At 42.3% G+C, this 16,866-nt stretch overlaps 1 protein-coding gene across 1 annotated transcript; it reads left to right on the top strand.

The window, feature by feature from the left end:
• Window positions 1-373: 373 nt before the first annotated feature.
• Window positions 374-16,535, top strand: LOC103809887 (N-acetylglucosamine-1-phosphotransferase subunits alpha/beta-like; the record flags this gene model as incomplete). Its single annotated transcript, XM_009082759.1, has 11 exons — window positions 374-497; window positions 1,196-1,399; window positions 2,494-3,602; window positions 4,554-4,753; window positions 5,284-5,503; window positions 7,502-7,615; window positions 8,275-8,360; window positions 8,949-9,047; window positions 12,542-12,709; window positions 14,802-14,892; window positions 16,022-16,535. Coding segments are annotated over 11 exons (2,493 nt in total), but the record flags the coding sequence as incomplete, so codon positions are not given.
• Window positions 16,536-16,866: the final 331 nt, after the last annotated feature.

Consider the following 16,866-nt stretch of genomic DNA (forward strand, 5'->3'; position numbering starts at 1 on the left):
CCACTGTCACTCCCAAGTTTCTCTCCTTGTTGCTAGTGTCAGTTCTTTCCCCACTCAACCTGTAGGTGTGCCTGGGATTGCCATGGCCCAGATGTAGGACCTTGCACTTCATTTTGTTAACCTTCATGAGTTTTGCATTGTTCCACCTCTCAAGCCTATCAAGGTCCCTCTGGATGGCACATCCCTTCCCTCCAGCTGTGACTGCCCCACACAGTTTGGTGTCTCACAGGGTTTAAATGCTGTTTGTAAAGCTTGGTGAAATCTTCTGGCACTGTGCACAGGGAGACATTACTTTAAGTCTCTGTATCCCAAGAACACAGCTCAGTTGAGTTATACTTGCCAGTCCTTGTCTCAGGCCGTGATATTGTTCCAGGTTTACTTGACTTGGCCTGTGCCCAACTGTGCTGAGGGATGTCCTGGCTCCTGGATTAAAGATGGTTACTGTGACAAAGCCTGCAATAACTCGGCGTGTGATTGGGATGGAGGCGATTGCATTGGTAAGACACAATACTACCTTGAGGAAAAGTGAACTCTTTTGGTTTTCCTTATAAGAATAATTCTGTCATTTGGCTTTTTCATATAACTACAATATTTGCTACCTTTAATAATCATGAAAAAACTTTGAATTACAGATGAAAACCTTATTTCTTGCAAGCTACAAATTTCTACAGAAAATGATGGCAAATAGTTGGGCATAGGAAATTATTTCTTTGGGTACCAGATTTGACTGACTGTAAAGAAGGATTTTGAAATTCAAATTTCAATATATATTATTTGGACTCAGAATCCAAATAGAAATGGATTATGAATCTGCAGCATTAGTTCCTAGATGAAATTTTTGGACTGCAGGGTAGGAAAAGGAAGTGGTACTTCTGAAATGAGGAAGTGACACTGCCCTGAGGGCTGTAAAGTCAAGACTGCCAGCACAAGAAGCAGTAAATCAGTGTTCTGTCTGCCTTTCTGAAGCTAAGACAAAATCTGTTGGGCTTTTTGTTGCCCTTTCCAGTTGATATCTCAACTTCTACACTGCGATTGTGCACACTATAACTCACAGAGGTCTAGTTACAATTTGCCTCTTTTTAATTTCACTAACGATGATTGAGTCCTCAGTCTGATGTTAACACTGTGGCTTAAAATGTGCTTTTCTTCAAACATTTAAAGTTCTTCTGGTGGTTTTGTTCTCTGTTTGCTGTAGGTAACAGCGGGGGTAGTCGCTATGTCGCTGGAGGAGGTGCAGTCGGAGGGATTGGCAATGGACCCCCGTGGCAGTTTGGTGCAGGAATAAGTGGTGTGTCATACTGTAACCAGGGCTGTGCTAACTCCTGGCTCGCAGACAAGTTCTGTGATCAGGCCTGCAATGTCCTCTCCTGTGGATTCGATGCTGGTGACTGTGGCCAGGGTATGTGAAATGACCTTTCTATAGGGATCCTGTGGAATTGCCTGACCTTTTTTGGTTCGTCATTACTCTCAGATTGGGCTAAGGTGTCCTGGACAATGCTGTGGAAAAGAACTGGTAGCAGCTAAAGAAAAAATCAGATAGTTCTTGTACTCACTAATCCAAACCTGTACTGCATTAGTTAATAAACCTGATAGTGACCAAGCATGGGTGGGGACTGATACCTTGCAGAGCAGCAAGCATCACACTCCTTGCTCCATGAGGTTTACACTTTCAGTGGAGAAATCACGTCAGTTATGCAAAGTATCTTTACCTGAATAAGGACAGTTGGTTTGATGTAGCAGGGTAAAACATTCAAGAACCTCTTGATGCTGACAGTATGAGTTCAAGTCTGGCTCTGGGCTCTTGCCAAAGGTTACTTTCAGTCACCTGTGAACCTGTCTGAAGTCTTTTTGAATATGAAAGCCTAGCAGGAGTGAAGGAAGTGGTTGAAAGTTCTGTCTGGTACAGGCAGGGGAAGAGTTTAGCCTGTTTGGAAGAGTAGAGGCTCCTCTGTATCTCAGCTCAGACAAATGTGTTACTGGCAATTCTGTTGCTGGCAGAGAAGTTCTGTTCATGTGACAGTTGACAGATAGTCTGTGTTCTGCTATGGAAGGGAGAAATTCCAGTCAGCCTGTCTGATTTTGGAAGTTTTAAGTCAAGATGCAGTGCAGCAGTGAAATGCAGCCATTGGAACATTCATCTCCTAAAACATGGCAAAAATGGGCAACCTGCTTATGACTGACAGATCATTGTAAGTGGCATGAGATAACAAGCCACTAGGACTCTTCAGATGGAGACTGAAGGAGTGGTGAATTATACTGGGTTTCAGAATTAGCATGTCTGGCAGCTTTATACATCTGAGTATGTTTTAGTCACCCATTGTTGAAGATAAGTGAGCAAGAAACTGGAAGCTGGAGTAAGTGTTCTCCCACAAAGCTGTGTCCCTGCCAATGCAGTGAACCTGGCTGGGCCCACTGCAGCTTCAGAAACAGTGACAAATAAACGTCATACTGCAAATTGACAGAAATTTGTTTTGTCTTGCGATTTTTTTCCAGATCACTTTGAAGAGATGTACAAGGTGACACTTCAGCTTAATCAGACCTACTATGTTGTTCCCAAAGGTGAATGTCTGCCTTACTTCAGCTTCAGCGAGATAGCCAAGAAAGGAATCGAGGGTTCCTATAGTGATAATCCAATCATCAGACATGCTTCCGTGGCGAACAAGTGGAAGACTATCCACCTCATAATGCACAGTGGCATGAACTCAACTGTCATCTATTTTAACCTCACATTTCTGAGTAAGAATGATGAAGAGTTTAAAATGCAAGTAGCTGTTGAGGTGGACACTAGAGAGGAACCAAAACTGAACACAACTTCCATACAAAAATCCAACTCTGATTTTAAAAGTGTAACTTCAGTACCAGAAGCTGAAATGATATTTGAGGATATTCCTGAAGAAAAACGCTTTCCAAGAGTCAGGAGACGTAAAAATGGCACAAAAGAGAGTCTGCATGAAGAGGTGATAATACCATCAGTAAACGTGTCTCTTCTCCCTGAAGATGTTCAGCTAGCACTGCAGAACCTGGACTTAAAGCTACTAGATGGTGATATTACTCAGAAAGGATTTAATCTATCCAAGGCTGCTCTCCTGAGACCTTTCCAGTTCTTAACTACAGTTAAGAGCATTATAGGCCTGGAAAAGAAGGGTATACATAATCATTCAGAAGAGCAGAAGAACCATACCAGCTGGCAGAAGCCTTACAAAGATGTAAAAGATGGCAAAACCAAACTAGTAAAAACAGCTGAAGAAGTTCTTTCAAGGCTGACAGGAACAAAGGGACCTGTTGTGACCACAAACATAAATAAACCTCATTATAGAGTAAAGCCTAAAGCCACGCTTCCCTCCCAGGGCATGCGAAACAACACTGAAACTCAAGAGAAAGTGTTGAATACACTTGTGTTGAGGGAAACACAGAAATCCAAAAATGCTGGGAATTCAGACACTGGAGGAGATGCAGAGGGGATGGAAGGAAGAAAAGGGCAGGAGCAGGTGGATACAAGTGTAAGGGAGGGGCTAGTGGGAAGAAAATTGCAGTCTTATGCTGGAAGTTACCAAGGCTTTTTGCCATGGGAGAAAAAGAAGTATTTCCAAGACCTTCTTGATGTAAGTATCTTCATGTCGTTGCCTATTGAGTCGTTGCATCTTTCTGTGTTCAGTGGAATACTCCTAATGCGATCTACACATTTGGAATGTGTTTGGCCTTTGAGGCAAATGCTGAGATTTTTTGAAGGCTCCTTTTGACTCCCCAACCTGTTGATGACCTGGGCCTCTCTCAGCTAGGTGGTAAATCCTGAATAGCCATTTCTGTGGCCTTTCTACTGCCTTTGGTTTTGGCCAAATCCACTGTTTAGTCGTTCTGTGTTGGCACAGTGCTGTTGTTGACATATATACAACACTAGGACAGAAAGCTTAAATTTTATTTTGACTGCATCTATGCAAATCTAGATCTGAGTCTTTCTTAAATGTAGAAAATATGTGTTATGATAAATACTTAGGTTCTAAAAGTTACATCGAAAGTATGCCAATATCCAGACCGTGTCAAAAAATGTGTGAGAAGATTGCTCTGCTTCCAGCCAAAGCATTTTGACAGTTTTGCAAAGCTCCAGAAGATCCAGACTGTGCTTCACTTCATAGCAACTGCTTTGCCCTGTTCCAAAATAGCAAAGGGGCTGTGTTTTTAACAGACTATTTCTTTCTGTTCATCTGAGACTGAATTTTGCATTAGGAATCTCTACACTCATGAGATTTCAGTTTCTCAGATAAAGATGAAATAAGGATCAAATAAGAAAAAAAAAGGCAAATTATTACAAATAAATCTGATGACAGACAGGGACTTCAGTGTGAGGTATCAGAGCACAAAATTAAGAAAAGATTTTATAGACCTTTTCTCTTTTTTTAAAGAGCAGTCTAAGGCATATGAAGAAAAATATTCACAACTTCTCTTCCCATTTTCAGATAATGGAAAGACCTGGCTGAAATGTGATTTTTCCTGTGTGTTTGTTTTCTGCCTCTGTCAGTAACAGAACCTTGACTTTTCCCTCTCCCCTGGTTTAGGAAGAAGAGTCACTGCTCAAACAAATGTCCTACTTCACTGAGGGTAAACACGTTGGAAGGCAGCTGAAAGATACATTTGCTGATTCCCTTCGATATGTAAATAAGCTTTTGAACAGCAAATTCGGATTTACATCTCGGAAAGTCCCTGCTCACATGCCTCACATGATTGACCGAACTGTTATGCAAGAGCTGCAGGATATGTGAGTTGTGTTTCTGTTTGGATAATGGAAAACTCTAGGTGATTCTGCCTTCCCGTTGATAGAATCATAGAAGCAACCAGGTTGGAAAAGACCTCCAAGATTGAGTCCAACCCTACCGTGGTTACTAGACCATGGCACTAAGTGCCACATCCAGTCTCATCTTGAAAACCTCCAGGGATGGTGAATCTACCACCTCCCTGGGCAGCCCATTCCAATGCCTGATCACTCTCTCTGTAAGAAACTCTCTTCCTAATATCCCACCTAAACCTCTCCTGGCAGAGCTTGAGTCTGTGCCCTCTTGTCCTCCTGCTGGTTGCCTGGGAGAAGATGCTTTGCTGTAGCAATTTCCAATGTGTTAATGGTTAAAAGTCTGAAAAAGCAAATCGGAAATTTATCATAATGTCATAGCTGTGCTAAAATCAGGAGACTTTTGAAGACCTTTTAACATTCTAGGTGAGAATTTGTTTTTAGGTGAAGAATGTTTGACTTGACTAAACCAAAGGACTAAATGACTTTTTGTTCTTATTGAGGTTTCCGGAGGAGTTTGACAAGACATCGTTTCACAAAGTGCGGCACTCGGAAGATATGCAGTTTGCTTTCTCCTATTTCTACTATCTCATGAGTGCAGTGCAGCCACTGAATGTTTCTCAGATCTTTGATGAGGTGGATACAGACCAGTCAGGCATCTTGTCTGACCGAGAGATTCGCACGTTGGCCACACGAATCCATGAACTGCCACTAAGTTTGCAGGTACTCCTTCCTTACCAGTAACTTCTAGAATGACTTCAGGTTTAAGGTCTAAAGTGGTTAAAATAAAACAAATCAAATCTTTCTTTATCCTTGCTTATAGCACCTGTATCATTTGGTAAGTTTTAACTATTACCTGGAGAATGATAGAATGATAGAATTTTAGGGGTTGGAATTGATCTTAGAGATCATCCAGCCCCAACCCCTTGCCCTGAGCAGGGACACCTCCCACCAGAGCAGATTGCTCAAGGCAAGGCTCAACCTGGCTTTGAACACTGCCAGGGTTGAGGCATGAATATAACATTATGTTCTACTTGATCATTGTTCTGTGGAGTCTAGGGTGAAATTGAGTTCTAGCAGCATCAGAAAAAAAGGATCCCTGGTGGCTGAGTCCAAGAAAACAGTGTGAGTTGGTTGGAACAAATGTTCACTGTGAAGCAACTGTGGAAAGTGGGATTCAACCTGGCTTTGAACACTGCCAGGGTTGAGGCATGAATATAACATTATGTTCTACTTGATCATTGTTCTGTGGAGTCTAGGGTGAAATTGAGTTCTAGCAGCATCAGAAAAAAAGGATCCCTGGTGGCTGAGTCCAAGAAAACAGTGTGAGTTGGTTGGAACAAATGTTCACTGTGAAGCAACTGTGGAAAGTGGGATCCTGCTGTGCTTCTCTAGTGCCTTGACACAGTAAAAGACAATTCTGCCCTGAGGAATTTGTGGCATAAAGAAGGAATTGAGAGGAAAAGGTAGCAAGAAGTCATACGAGTAAATTGTATGACCAAAGACTCATGGTTCTGTTTTTCTAGGAACCTGATAAACAGACGCTGCCTTTGTAGGACTTACACTCCTAGAGACACTTGGTAGAGTACAGAGTGTACTGTTTGTGCTTCACGGAGAGGAATCCAGTGAAGAGGATTTCCTTAGGCACAAACCAATGAAATAATTTGTTCTTGACTGTGCTGGTTTGGGCTGAGGTAGAGTTAACTTTCTTCACAGTGGCTAGTGTGGGGCTGTGTTTGGGATTTGTGCTGAACACAGGGTTGATAACAGAGAGGTGTTTTTATTGTTGCGGAGCAGAGGTCACACAGAGCCAAGGCTTTTGCTGCTTTCCATACTGCCACACTGGCAAGGAAGTTGGGGGTGCATGGGAGACTGGGAGGAGACACAGCTGGGACAGGTGACCCAAACTGACCAAAGGGATATTCCGTACCATATGACATCATGCTCAGTATATAAAGTTGGGGAAGAAGGAGGAAAGGGGAGATATTTGGAGTGATGGTGTTTGTCTTCCCGAGTCACCATTACATGTGATGGTCCCTGCTCTCCTGGAGGTGCTGAACACCTCCTGCCTGTGGGAATCAGTGGATTAATTCCTTGTTTTGCTTTGCTTGTGTGTGCAGCTTTTGCTTTCCCTATTGAACTGTCTTTGTCTCAACCCATGAGTTTTTCTAGCTTTTTACCCTCTGATCTCTCCTCATCCCACTGGTGGGGAGTGAGTGAGTGGCTGTGGGACTTGGCTGCTGCTTGGGGTTAAACCATGACATTGACACAGTGCACAGATGATTGGCACAACTGGAACACAGCCTTGCTCCAGGATTGCCTGGCCTGGACCTTCATCAGATCATCTTCCTGTCCTTTCTGTTGGTTTTCTTAAGTTGGGATTTAATATGCCAGTGTTGGTTTGGGAGTTCTGTCCTGTCTTGATGTTGTCAGTTAAGGTGTTTTTTTCTTTTCAAATGAAAACAGCATTAATTGATGCTTTATTTGGTCTCAGTTCAGCTATGCACTGACCATTTGCTTCACTTCAGATGTACAGGGAGTCCCACTGACCTAGGTGTTGAAATGAGATCTGCTGAATATTAAGTTTTCTTTTTCTGACAGTAGCATGGAAAGTTGTTGCATAGGTAACACTAAATATGTCTGTGCACCGTGGATTTTTAGAACTGTGGCAGTAAGAAAACAGGATTATATACCTTTTTGTTTTCCTTCTCTTTCTATTAGGATTTGACGGGTCTAGAACAAATGCTGATAAACTGCTCTAAAGCTCTTCCTGCCAACATCACTCAGATCCATGTTATTCCTCCAACTCAGGAAGCATATTATGATCCAAATCTGGTAAGAAACATTGGTCTTAAGAGAAGCTTGTTTCCTTTCCTGAGTATGTATTCCCTTTTACTCCATCTTTTTTGGAGATGGAGTAAAATATTACCAATCTGAGCAGTGATGCCTCATGTACTAATGCTATCAGTCAGGTCAGACAGTGGCAGAACAGGCTTCTGTGCTGCAAACAAACACAACTTGTTTTTAGTGCTGCTGTCTGCAACAGCTAAATTTCTTGGAATGAGCCTACTGCCACAGAAGTATCCCTTGAGAACAGGGATTTTATTTTCCAGAAGTGTTTCAGCATGTGTACCAGCTGTGTGCAGAGCTCTCCTGGCCAGTGTTGCTGTGGCCTTTGTCAGAGGAATGTCAGACAGCTGTCAAACAAGTGAGCATTTCAGAATACTTAATGAAGCTTTATGAAATCTAGAAGTTGCAATGTTTCTGCCAAAAAAAACCCCTGTATTATATAATTTTTATGCCTAGGAAATTGTGATGTCATGCACCAGCACTGGTTAGGTTTGTTTTTTTTCTTCAACAGTTGATGAAGAAACTATTGGAGAGTGAAGCATCTGCAGGCCTTGCTAGCTGTAACAGAAGTTTTCTATGAAGTGCATCTTTCTAACAGTCTATAAATTTCAGTAACCTATAATCCACACAATGTTTTCTTTCAGCCTCCAGTAACCAAAAGCCTAGTGACTAACTGCAAACCAGTGACCGACAGAATTCGTAAGGCATACAAGGACAAGAACAAATACAGGTATGTTGTTACAGCCTTGGCAAAAGCCATGCTAGATTCTGCATAGCCATAAGGAGAGGCATTAAATACATGTATAACCAAAGAGTGTATGTCTATGAAGACAGGCTGAGGGAGTTGAGGCTGTTCAGCCTGGAGAAGAGAAGACTGCATGGAGACCTCACAGCAACTTTTCAATATCTGAAGGGCCTACAAGGGAGCCAGAGAGGGACTCTTTGTTAGGAACTGCAGTGGTAGGACAAGGGGTAAGGGATTCAAATTGAAGGCGGGAAGGTCTAGGTTGCATGTGAGAAAAAACGTTTTTATTGTGAGGGTGGTGAGACACTGGCACAGGTTGCCCAGGGACATGGTGGCTGCCCCAACCCTGGCAGTGTTCAAGGCCAGGCTGGATGAGCCTTGAGCAACCTGATCTAGTGATGAGGTGTCTCTGCCCAGCGCAGGGGTGTGGGACTAGATGGTCTGTAAGTTCCATTCCAAGGTTGGCCAGTCAGATCAGAAAAGTTACTGAGTAACAGTAAATGCAAGATTAATGTTGATTAAACCTGACTTTGGGTTGTTTTATTGATGTGTAAATCTTGTTTTAACAACTAGGTTTGAAATCATGGGAGAAGAGGAAATTGCCTTCAAGATGATTCGCACAAACGTCTCTCACGTTGTAGGTCAGCTGGATGACATCCGCAAAAACCCCAGGTACCCTGGTCTGTGGGCGTGTGACACTATGAGGTGGTTTGGATTTTCTGCTCTGACTGTTTAAACTGTTTGTGTGTTGAAAGAACAATTCATTGTTGTGTGTGGCTCAGCTGTGTGACAGGGTAAGACCAGTTAGAACCAAAAGTCTCTCTAACTTGAACTGAAGCCAAGTGACTCCTGTCTCTGCTGTGCTAGGGCTCAGCTCATTCATGTTACATTTTTACGTGTTTCAAACTTTTGAAACCTTAGAAGTTTCAGCTATTTTTGAAGGTTTTGGTTTTGCCACACAGTTTATATTGCAGGCAATTTTTATTTCAAAGAGCATTTTGATCTGCTTTATAGCCCAGTTTTCTAATAAAACTTAGATGTGGGTGATTTTGTTACCAATCAGTTGTTCATATTTATTTTTCTCTCATGCTCTTTTACAACATGGCAGGAAGTATTTTTTTTCCTTTTTAATAGTTGGTGAGAAACAATTAAAAGCTGACAGGTTGTCCTCTGTTCTCTCCTCTGCAGTGGTGGAAGGTTTAGATACCCAAATCTGAGAGTAGACTCTGTGATGTTGAATTAGACTCCTGAAATGACTGATAAATCCCAGATAAATGGGGAAAATCTGTGTCCTGGAGTACATGTCACAGCCACCACCTTGCAAAACAGAGGGTGCTGCGTTTGAGACTCCAGTGTGAAATTGCTTTGCAGAAGCCTCTAACTGTAGACTTAAACCCATGGAGTTCAAGAAGACATTGATATAATTTAAGAGCTAACTGTCTTAGAAGTAAGAGAGTCTCCTCCTGTCTCTTCCACCTGCCTCCTCCTCCACCTGTTTCTTCTCCTTCCTTCTCTTGATTGCACACTTTTATCTTGCATCTTGCTTCTGTCTTCAGAAAACTAGAGAGTTCTCTGCCAGTCTAATGATCTTGGCCTCAAGAAGGTGCCTGACACGTGTCAAAAGACAGAGCAAGTAGGACAGTAGAACCAGGTGCCTTGGGCCAGGGAAAGTGAAACCTCCTCTTTTGGTCACAGCAAACTATTGGGTAATCTCAGTGCCTGTAAAGCTACACCATTGTGTGTTTTTGTAGGTAAAGAGCAGGTTTTCCCTTGCCTCTCGCACTGTACTACTTTTGCTAGGCCATTCATTCGGAAAGCGGAATGTTAGTCTTGAGACATTGTACAGCTGAAGATGGTTTGTATCTGTGGGTACTCCTTACAAGAGTGCTTTGTGGCTATATGGCTCCTGCACTCCAGTTTCCATAACAACCCATTCAAAAGTAAGGTAGGCAGTGCTCTAACTCATCCTGCTGCTTCCTCTTCCTTCTTTGTTTCTGTCTCTGATGGCTAGGAGGCTTTTTAAAGGTAGGTGTGATTTCAAGCCTTGTCAGGCTCAAAGAGGACAAGTAACATGTTTCTCACCTCTAGCGTTCAAATTGGTGAAGTGAGGTTGAGTCAATCACTTGGGCTATGCTCCTGCAAAGTACAGTGCAGTACTGTAGTCATATCTAATTAGGAAAGGAGAGGTGGCACAGTTATGATCATGTCATCTTCTCTTTGCCATGTTTGGCCTGCATATAAACCAATAATTGCACTCAGTCTCTAAAAAGAGCTGTTTAGTGCCTGTCTTGGAATGAACTAAAAGTACTGTTCACTTACTGATCTGCCTAAAATATTTGTTCTGCGTCCTTAAGGCAAGGTGAGCATCAATCATCTAGGCATTAATTCTGGAATATCCAAAGGAATGTCACATTTGGTTTCTCTTGGGTGGATTAAAAGCATCTTTCCATTAGAAATCGGCTCATATCCTCATCACTCCCACATGCTGTGTTTTGGGGTGCTGTGTGTAGCAACCTCTCAGTCTGTGAGCTGCATCTCTCTTAGATGAAGCTAAACACTCCAGGAGTGCAGCTAGTGCATTCCCAGGGCTAATGAGCTGCCAGTCCAAGGGAGAAGGTCAGGGATAGTCCAGAGTGAACTCCCAAAATGCTTATAGTGTAGACATGATTGCCATAACCAGCTGCTTTGCATAGTATTACTTGATAGGGTAGATGTAGCCTTCTGATCTTTGGAGAGGCATATTTTGTTCTCAGATGGAACCATTCGAATGACTGTTTATCCCTGTACATAATGGTCTAGAACAAGGTTACCAATTGTGCCAGATTCAGTACATTGCCACTCAGTGGTAATTCCCTGTGTGGGCTGATACTCGTGCTGTGGAGTTCTGCTCATTGCCAGCTTCATGCAGGAAGTCTGAACTCTGCTCTTTGAAAGAGCACACCATACTATAGAGAATACAGCTGACCAGAATTGCTTATTTACAAAGGTTAGCAATTACAAGACATATGTCACCAGATATGATTTCTCCCTCTGGGGAAAACGTAAGGGTCTTGTATCTCACTATATAAATAAAGCACATAACCTTGCCCATATGTGGAAAGGGGAATTCTTGTTGTCAGGCACCAGGTCAGAGTGGCCAAGGGTACATAGCAGTCTAGCTCACTACCTTCTGCTTTGGTTCTAGTTATGTGCAGCCACTTGAGAGTTACATGTTTCTTGTGTGAGAAATAACTCTCTGTGGGACTCTTTGCTAGGAACTGCAATGATAGGACAAGGGGTAATGGGTTCAAATTGAAGGATGGAAAGTCTAGGTTGGATGTGAGAAAAAAGTTTTTTCCTGTGAGGATGGTGAGACACTGGCACAGGCTGCCCCAACCCTGGCGGTGTTCAAGGCCAGGCTGGATGAATCCTTAGGCAACCTGATCTAGTGAGGAGGTGTCCCTGCCCAGGGCAGGGGTTGGCACTGGATGATCTGTGAAGTCCATTCCAACCCCTAAATTCTCTGATTCTGTGATTATTTGGAACATGATTATCTGGTCACAGGGATTTCAGTATGGATTCTTTCCCAGTTGTTGTTTGTATTTCGATTGATTATACAAGTCCAGCTTAGGGTCTGTGATTGAAGCCACGTCTTACCCAGTTTATATAGAGCTCTTAGTAATGCAAAGCCTGGGGACCAAGTTTTGCCTTCTCTTATACAACCTTTGTTGGCATTCTCTGAAGAATGCAGCATACACACTGAAATATCACTCATTTACTATCTTTGCCTCATACAGTGGAGTTCACTTTGTTTAAGGTACTTTACTCGTGGTAATTTATTTAGCACTATAAAAGTCGTTGCCCAGAGGGTAATGCTGTGCACGCCGGGCCCTGGGCTGATGCAGACTGCAGTGCCCATTAGATGGCAGCACGGTATAAACAGAAGAGAGGAATGTAGCCTGGCACTGGATTCCTCAGGGGTTTGGACGTGTTGTCAACCTCACTGGTTTTGGACTTATATTCTTTTTAATTAATTTTATTTTAACAATAAAAATCAAGTCTATCCGTTTGTTTTTGAAAGGATCCTGTGCCAATTTTTTTGAAAGGATTTGTTCGTGTTATTGGTTTACCAGTATCTTTGCCATGTTATGAAAGAAATATTCTAACAATGTCATCTTGTTTTCTAGAAAATTTGTTTGCCTAAATGACAATATTGATCACAATCATAAGGATGCTCAAACAGTGAAAGCAGTGCTTAGGGATTTTTATGAATCCATGTTTCCCATACCTTCCCAGTTTGAACTGCCAAGAGAGTATCGGAATCGTTTCCTTCACATGCATGAGCTCCAAGAATGGTAAGTTACACAAGTTCTCCCCAAGTTATTGTAGTGCAGTAGCATATAACTATGGAAGATAGTTATGGAAGATAATTATATGCCCTCAGCCACACCTGGAGTGTTGTGTCCAGTTCTGGGCTCCTCAGGACCAGAGGGACATGGAGCTCCTGGAGCAGGTCCAGGGGAGGTGAAGGAGGATGCTGAAGGGACTGGAGCACCTCAGTGATGAGGAAAGGCTGAGGGAGTTGGGTCTTTTAAGTCTCCAGAAGAGACAGTTGAGAGGGAACTCAGTAATGGAATCAAGTCCATGCATGGGAAGTGCCAAAAGGATGGATAAGGCTCTGTTCAGTGTGGGAAACCAATAAAGCAAGAGGCAATGATCAAAAACTGATGCCCAGGAAGTTCCACCAGAACATGAAGAACTTCTTTCCTGTGCAGTCACTGAGCACTGAATAGGTTGTCCAGAGAGGTCCTGGATTTTCCCTCCCTGGAGGTATTCCAGAGCCATCTGGACACAACCTTGAGCCATGTGCTGTGGGATGGCCCTGCTGGAGTAGGGAGGTGGGACCAGATGACCCACTGTGGTCCCTTCCAGCCTCAGTGATTCTGTAAAGATATTGAGACAAGCCATTTTCCCCTCAGTGTTGTCATGAAGGACTTAACAGTGAAAATAAAGGGAAAAGATTTAAATGGACTAAAATTTGAGGCCTGCAGGATTTGGGTTTCTCTGGTGCTTAAATAGCCATTGGCATTTTATTGATTGACACTAACCTACTGCAAAGAAAATGTGCTGCTTTGTTTAGTTGGTTTTTAAGTAAATCTGGACTTTGGGCGTTCTTTAAAGGTAAACAAAACTAAACCATTGTTACATTTCTCACTAAGTGATTTGTTTAAAACCTGTCAGATTTATCATCTGGATAATAATCAGGAAGGATACCTGTGTGTTTCACTTCTACAACCTGGAGAAGAAGAGGCTCAGGGGAGATCTTCTCACCCTCTACAGCTCCCTGAAAGGAGGTTGTAGTCAGGTGGGGGTTGGTCTCTTCTCCCAGGCAACCAGCAGGAGGACAAGAGGGCACAGACTCAAGCTCTGCCAAGGGGAGATTTAGGTGGGATATTAGGAAGAGATTTTTTACAGAGAGAGTGATCAGGCATTGGAATGGGCTGCCCAGGGAGGTGGTGGATTCACCATTCCTGGAGGTTTTCAAGCTGAGACTGGATGTGGCACTTAGTGCCATGGTCTCGTAACCACAGTAGGGTTGGCCTTGATGATCTTGGAGGTCTTTTCCAACCTGGTTGATTCTATGATTCTGTGACATTTTTGTGCCCATTTACCTCTTGCCATTTTATAAATAGCAACTTTAGAAGTTGCGGTAGCTGACTTGAGAATACAAGCAAAAGGTTGGCAGGAACACTGACAAAAATAAGCAAGACTTTGTGCAACTACAAAGCTCTTTGTAGCCAAAGAAGATTTCTACCAGGGTGGGTTAAAATATGCTGAAGTGCTGGTGGAAATCAAAATGTTTCCAGAATCAGGACAGCCCAGATGGGAAGGGACCTCAAAAAATTGTTTGGTCCAACATTTCCTGGGACAGAGTGCCTAGATGAGATGCTCTCCTGCCAGTTCTCAAGTGTCCTGACTACAGGAATTGCAGTCTGGTAAAAAGGGGCATATTTGGTGTGACACACGCCTTCCTGGCTTGTGACTGCAAAACCAGAGTTGTCACTTATAGATGTGGCACTTGGGGCATGGTTTAGTGGTGGACTTGGCAGTGTTAGCTTAATGTTTGGACTTGCTTAGAGATCTTTTCCAGCCTAAATGATTCTATGATCTAGCAACCTGACTAGTCCCACCTTGAAAACTTCCCGTGGTGCTGGCTCCACCTGGGGAGGCTGCTCCAGTGAAGGATTTTTTCACCGTAAAAAATTGACTTATATCAAGATGAAACCTCTCCCAGTCCAGCTTGTACCTGTGGCTTTGTGTCTGTAAAGACAGAACCTCCGTCCTCTTTTTAGTCATCCTTTGAAAATTTTCTTTGCATGTTTCATGGACGATCTCTGAAGTTTCAATATTGCATTTCTAGCTGGTTTTCCTTCTTTCTTTGTGCAGGAGAGCATACAGAGACAAGCTCAAATTCTGGACCCACTGTGTTCTAGTAACACTCATTGTATTTACAGTCATCTCATTTTTTGCTGAACAGGTAAAGTTAATGTCTTCTTATCCAATCTATATAACAACAGGTTGAGGAATCTTCAGGATAACATTACATGGGGTTTTTAACCGATTTTGAAGAGTAGCTAGGATTTTCCCTTTGGAAAAGATTTAGAGATGTTACATGACTAATGATTAGGTTGCTTCAATTTTTAATTCATCATGTTGAGATTCCTTGAAGAGTCGTATGGGGGGAAGGAGATTGGTATTCCCTTCTCAAGTGCTTTGGGACTGTCAGGTCCCTCACATTGTGCTCAAAATCAGGAATTGGTTTGGAAATTCTTGGTCTATGAACATACGTATTGGTCAAAGTGCAAAGTGAGCTAAAAGGAAGGAAACTTAAGTAATAGCAATACTGTAGTCCTGACAAGAATCTAAAGGTATTTAGAGACCTTAGCCTTGGTCATTGCCAAGACTCTGATTGAATTCAAAAAGCTTTGAATCTGACTCAAAGGATGAAAACCTCCACTTCTACAAGCTTAAAATGGCTTTCTTGAACATGATTAGTCCTGCTAAACTCCAAGGGAGTCAATGGAACAAATCATACAGGTAATTCTTCGCAGGTTGGGGCCCTAAGTAACACTTTCCGTGGGGTGATGAAGAGGGTATAAGGCTTGAAAGGTTGGCTTTTGATTATTGTGGTTTTTTCCCACCTATAACTTTTGCATGACACTTTCCCTTGATTTTCAGCCTTTTGTATGCATTGGGAAACTCCATTAGTGATTTGGTTTTGGAAGGGGATTCCTCAGTGGTACAGTCAGGAATATAAACACTGTTCTAAAATGCCAACTTAGTGTTGATCTTCTAGAAATGGAATGTAGCCCAGTGTTAATTTCAATACATGAATTTCCTTGCAAAGAATCAGAATATAGACATACTGTATTTTTCAGTCTCTGTTTGTATTCTGATCAGTGAGAAGTCCAGGGGAAATGTGCACTCCTAATAGGTGAATTTGAGCAGACGGTGTCTTTCCTGTGCACTGAAAATAAATATGAGTAGAGTATTGACTGAATTCCTGTGGATGGTACAGATTTTGTAGTTTCTAGGGCTAAAACCTCACCAGCTGTGGACCTTTAGCCCAGCAGAGAATTTACAGGTTGTGTTTCTTCTCTCCTCAGCTAATAGCACTTAAACGAAAGATTTTTCCAAGGAGAAGGATCCAAAAAGAAGTCGGTCACGAACGGATCAAAGTGTAGAAGAGGTTTATTTTGGAGATCAGTCTACCTCAAGATGTGATTAAACATTTTAAGTCTCTCTTTTATGAGTGTCTTTTCTGGTTTGACATTTAACTACGTTGATATGAAGAAAAGCAATCATGCACCTACAGCTAGAATCTCTGCAGTACTCTCCAGGATAACAAAGCTGCTGGAGCTGTGGCAATGCAAAACAACAGCAAAAAATCATTGCAGGAAACCTGTACAGAGGCAGTTTTCAACAGCTCTTACTTCACAACTCGTAGTTCATGGCCATGTTCTCCTTTTTTATAAAAAGGGTTACCTAAACCAATATAACTGCATTTATTGCAGTGGATGTTGCCAGCTAGATAAAACGTTGGAAGGGGAAGTTGTGGGGGATCAGCTTCACAAATGATCTTGCATTCCAAAGCATTTTGCAAATTTCTGTCATTGCTGCTTTTTTTTTTTTTAGCCCCACAGGAAAATGGAGACTTGTCATTTAAATTGAGTACAGATTTACAGATGTTGCACAGCGGACGATTCTCATCCCTGTGTGTAGTGTTTGGTTGGGATTTGGAAAAAGTGTAAGCTAATAAGAACATTACACAGGAACAGAACATCTAATGGGTTTTTTGAAAGGTGTTTTAGATCTGGTGTGTTACATTGCAGGGAATCCAGAGGTGTTGTTTGATCACAAAGAGAGGGTTGGAAATCAAGTGAAAATGATAAGGGTAGAATATTTTACAAGCACTGTAAATATGAGTGCAGAAGTGCCTCTCTACGAATGT

Source organism: Acanthisitta chloris, unplaced genomic scaffold (assembly GCF_000695815.1).
Source record: "Acanthisitta chloris isolate BGI_N310 unplaced genomic scaffold, ASM69581v1 scaffold35499, whole genome shotgun sequence".
Taxonomy (NCBI): Eukaryota; Metazoa; Chordata; class Aves; order Passeriformes; family Acanthisittidae; genus Acanthisitta; species Acanthisitta chloris.